Consider the following 4,663-nt stretch of genomic DNA (forward strand, 5'->3'; position numbering starts at 1 on the left):
TGTGTGATGGTGGTACAGGCATTGACTTAATTATTTGTTAAAGTGAGCAGACATATTCTGTGTACTTTTCTGTGGATGGCTCCGTCTCCAAAGAGTAGAAGTAGAATAAAAGGGAAACCAAAATAAAGACCCAGATATAGAGCAGTTACGTGAGTAGTCGGCACCTATGATGGTTATTAGGGATGAGGGTTCAATGCAAGGCTGGGTCTGTGACGTGTGAGTGACCCCCCTGGGAAGGCACCAGGTGGCCAGAGCAGGGTCCGGCTTGTGTTACAGGCCATTTCCTGGGAGGGTGTCAGCCTGCAGCCCAGAGCAAGGTGGTAATGCGGGCTGTCCCAGGATTTTCGGGCCTACTATGTTTCTGATGGTTTTCCTGGATGGGTGTAGGGTGATGTCAGAGTCCCTTCAGCCTTGACAATGGTGCTGTGTTGCTGTCACACAGGCCCGATGTGCTTTGTGGGGGCGGGTGCTTTGCATGGCCACAGTCCCCCGACCTCAGCCCTGACACTGCCACATTGTTGCTGGCACTCTGTGAGGTAATGGAGACTGCTTCCTCCACAGCAGCTTTCCTGGGGGTCCTGCCCACAGGAGTTGCCACAGTTTCGCCACCTGTGACTCTGGTACTGGGGCCCGTCCAGCTCTGCTTCTTCGTCGGGCTCTTCCCTGCCTCACCCACCTGCTTTCTCACCTCTCCCTTGGGGCTCAGACAGTACCTGTGACAGGTTGGAAAGGCCCAAACCCTTTATCTGAGCCCCACAGTACATCCCACACAGCTTCCTGGATCAGTCCTGGCAGCAGGAGACAAAGGGCATCTGGAGTGTATTTTGTGACAGTGTGGCCTCTCAGAGATCCAACTCCAACTCAGCCATAGGACAAGGCCCCAGGCCTGGCATGTTGGGGAAAGCAGACCTAGTTGGGGACAGGTAGGAATCAGATTATCTAAAGGTCAGTCCACATTTGCCAACAGGATGGGCTTGGTGAAGGGTGGGCGTGGAAGTCAGCAAACACTGACCCGGTGTTATTCTCGCTGCAGCTGCACCCAACCACAGCTTGACCCTCTCAGCCAGTCTAGTCATGAGGGCTCAGGTCTGGCGCAGAGCTTGGGGTGAACTCAGCCCCTGCACTCCAGGGCCCTGAAGTTGTCCTGCTGTCACTGGCCGTGAAGTAGGGGGCAGCTACAGACAAACCCGAGCCTGATACATCTGCCCGGTGGCAGCCCAGATGGTATGAAGGTCTCACAGTATATGCTCATGACAGTCAACCCGCCTCCCACGTCGCCTCCTTCCTGCAGGGACCCAGGGCTCTACTGTCACTCTTGGCCTTGATTGGCGGTAGCCTAAAACAGCCGGCCTGGTTCTGGTCTCAATTATTCCTTTATTTGCCGCGTGACCTGGAGCAAGTTGCCTCCCTGCTTTGAGCCCGTGTCCTCTGTCAGCGGTGCAGGGTTGTGAAGGTTCCATCAGCTGATGGATGTGGAGCCCCCGCACTTAGGAGAGCTCTCCACAGCGGGGAGCTTTCATCACTGCGGGATCACGGCTTCCCTGACCCTGGGGTCTCCTGTCCAGGATGTGGTCCCAACAGGGACATGGAGCAGAGCCCTGGGGAGGGAACAGCCGCAGCTAAAGGTTCAGTGAAGAGGATGCTGGGGCAGAACCAAGGCCCTGGGCGGCCTGGTCCCGGGGCGAAGGGGACATCAGGGCCCATCCTCGTCAATGAGACCCATCAGCCAGCGGCAAGAGAGGGCTGCCATGGGCAACCTGGGTTGGGATGTCTGGGCCACAGCAAAATGAGGCTGTGCCCTGTGGCCAGCGGGGATGGCCAACCTTGAGCTCACACCTGGCTCAGGCCTGCTTCCGGAAGCCATTATGGTCCGGTCAGGGTGGAGTCCAGGCTAAGGGCTCTTCTCCCGATAAGACCCAGCCCTGGGAAGTCCTCCTGGGGTACCCTCCCTCCAGGGACACTCCCCTCACACAGCAGACCTCGTATCCCGGTGGAGCAGTCCAGGACTCACACACTAGGAGGCTGGCACATGGGGGCCACCCAGGCCCCACCACTGACCCTTTCTCTTTGACCCTCCTCATTTCTTCTTTGTAAAACAAGTAATATTCTTTAAAAAAAAAAAAAAAATTGTTAACCGATGGTGACATCGGTTAACAAAATCCAGTAAGTTTCAGGTGTACAATCTAACAGTGAGGCATGTGTATGTTGTGTTGTGTGTGCACTAAACTGGTTCTATTCACTGCTCTGCAGAGCTGTTTTGAGGGTGAGAGAACATATGCTGAGTCCCTGGCACATATCAGGAACACAGTAATTGTTGTTTTCCCTTCCCCTATCCCTCTTCTCACCAAGACCCCGATTCTAGCCATGTGACCTCAGACAAATGTCCTGCCCTCTCTTCATCTGTAAAATACAGATGATGCTGAAGGACAGGGTACTTGTGAGAACAGACGAGTGGGTGAAAGGTCTTTGGTAATTGTTAGGCTTGGGTGCAAAAGACTCATCAGCGTCAGTGCAGAAGAATCACAGCATAGGGACAAGTGAGCTGGGAACCGGGCCTTGGCTAGTTTTCCAGGGAGCTGTTGGAGGTAAGTGGTCATGGCTGAACTCCAAGTGACAGGAAAGCAGAACCGGGAGAGCCTGAGGGGGCTTCTGGCCCCTTGAGGCTGCCTCTCCCACCTCTCCCCTGTGTCGTGGTCCCAGGCCTCTCACGCTCCCCACTCCTGGCTTCTCTCTGGTCCGCTACCTGCCTGGCCTGGGCCTCCTCATCAAGCCAAGCTTGCGCCAGATCTCCCACAAACAGGGCTCTGTCCCTTTAAGGCAGACACCTGAGCCCACAACAAACTTGTGACTGTTCCCTTGGAATCCCAAAATTGTTTTTCCCAGCTGGGCTGAGAAGGTGGGGTAGCAGCTGGCCTGGGCAGTGACCGCACTCCAGTCCTGGGGAATTCTGGATGCTTACTCATACTGTTCACCACGGTGCTGCTCTCCCTTGAACAACTCAGAGTTAGGGGCACCAACGACTGTCCCCCCACCCCTCTGCAGTCCAAAATCCGTGTATAACTTTGACTCCCCTAGAACTTAGCTGCTAATAGCCTACTATTGACTGGAAACCTTCCCGATAATATAAATAGTTGATTAACACATATTTTGTATGTTTTATGTTACATACTGTATTCTTAAAGTAAGCTAGAGAAAAAATTAAAATCGTAAGAGAAATACATGACAGCATATATCGAAAAAAATCCACACATGAGTGGATCCATGCAGTTCAAACCCATATTGTTCAAGGGTCACCTGTAATTATTAACCACTTATTAAAGCACCAGCTGTCACATACCGCAAACTATTACCTCTTCCAAGCCCGGATTATTCCATGAAAGTCATCTTGCCTTGTTTTGGTGGTACCTCCAGCCCACGCCCCACTTACCTACGGGTGATCCAGTCTCAGGCCATTCATAGACTAACTTTAGAAGAGTTGTCGCCTATCTTCAGGTGAGGACACTGAGGCTCTGGGAGGTGCAGGGGCTTGTCAGGAGGCATCCAGTTAGTTAATGGCAGAACTGGTACGACTCACGCCCCTCCTCCTGGCGGGCTCTCAGTCCTCAGTCTCAGTCTGGTTAAGAGCACAGATTTGAGTTATATTGCCCAGGCTCCAAAGCCAGCATCACCATTTACTGTGTACCAGCTGGTGCCCTTGGGCAAATCGATTGTCCCTCTGTGTCCTGTCTCCTTTCCTGTTAAGTGGAAACATGACTGATTCTCACTTGGTGCTGGCTGAGGGTTAAACAGCGCGTGGCTCAGTGCAGCAACGTCCCACTTTGCTGCTTCGCATCGCATCGCTCCTCCAAATGCTTTGCCTACTGAATCCACAGGACCCCATTCACAGAGGAGGAGACTGAGGCAATGGGATTAGGTTAAGTAACTTTTCCACGGTTACACGGTAAATGGTGGTGATAATAAGAGCTTGCTAATAGCTGTTGTTGGTATTTCCTATTGGATAGCCCTGCCCGCGAACTGCCCCAACGGTGGCACTTGTTGCTTCTGGGAACTGTCCTTTTCCTCACAGGACTGGGTGTGTTCTGGAGTGATGGGCAAGCATCGTGGCACACAGGTGTGCGGGGGGGGGCGCCTGTCTGCTGCCTCCCTCTGCGCTGGGAAGGTAGGTGCCCTTGCTGGACTGCCCAGGCCGGGGGATTTCTCCCCGCCCGCGCCCGCGCGGGCGCACAGCGGGCGTAGGGCGGGGCTGGACGGGGCTGGGCGGGGCCTCAGCCGGTAAAAGCGGCGCGGGCCACAGCCTCGGCACTGAAGACCATGGCACAAGCGAACCTACAGCTGGTGCTGGGCCTGGCCCTGCTCGCGGTCTGCCTCCTGGCACTGCCTCGCGACGCCGGGGCCCGACCACAGGAGGTCATGGTCGGAGGACTGCAAGACCTGTCGCCTAGTGACCCGCAGGTGCAGAAGGCAGCGCAGTCGGCCGTGGCCAGCTACAACATGGGCAGCAACAGCCTCTACTACTTTCGCGACACGCACATCCTCAAGGCGCAGAGACAGGTGCGGCTGGGCTGGCGGGGCAGGGAGAGGAGAAGAGCCCTCAGCGCCCGTGCCAGATTAAGGGGGAGCCACGAAAGCAAGCAGGATATTTTAACAATATATTTTTAAAAAC

The 4,663-nt window shown here is 54.7% G+C and overlaps 1 protein-coding gene across 1 annotated transcript in view; it reads left to right on the forward strand.

Moving 5' to 3' along the window:
• Positions 1-4,259: 4,259 nt before the first annotated feature.
• The window catches only part of CST6 (cystatin E/M), a 1,784-nt gene continuing 1,380 nt past the window's right edge, over positions 4,260-4,663 (forward strand). Inside the window, exon 1 of the mRNA XM_011368886.2 lies at positions 4,260-4,328. Within this exon, the coding sequence (XP_011367188.1) occupies positions 4,312-4,328 (17 nt within the window). The 5' untranslated portion in view covers positions 4,260-4,311. The remainder of the gene's footprint in view (positions 4,329-4,663) is intronic.

The sequence above is a fragment of the Pteropus vampyrus genome, unplaced genomic scaffold (assembly GCF_000151845.1).
Source record: "Pteropus vampyrus isolate Shadow unplaced genomic scaffold, Pvam_2.0 Scaffold144, whole genome shotgun sequence".
NCBI classification, from domain to species: domain Eukaryota; kingdom Metazoa; phylum Chordata; class Mammalia; order Chiroptera; family Pteropodidae; genus Pteropus; species Pteropus vampyrus.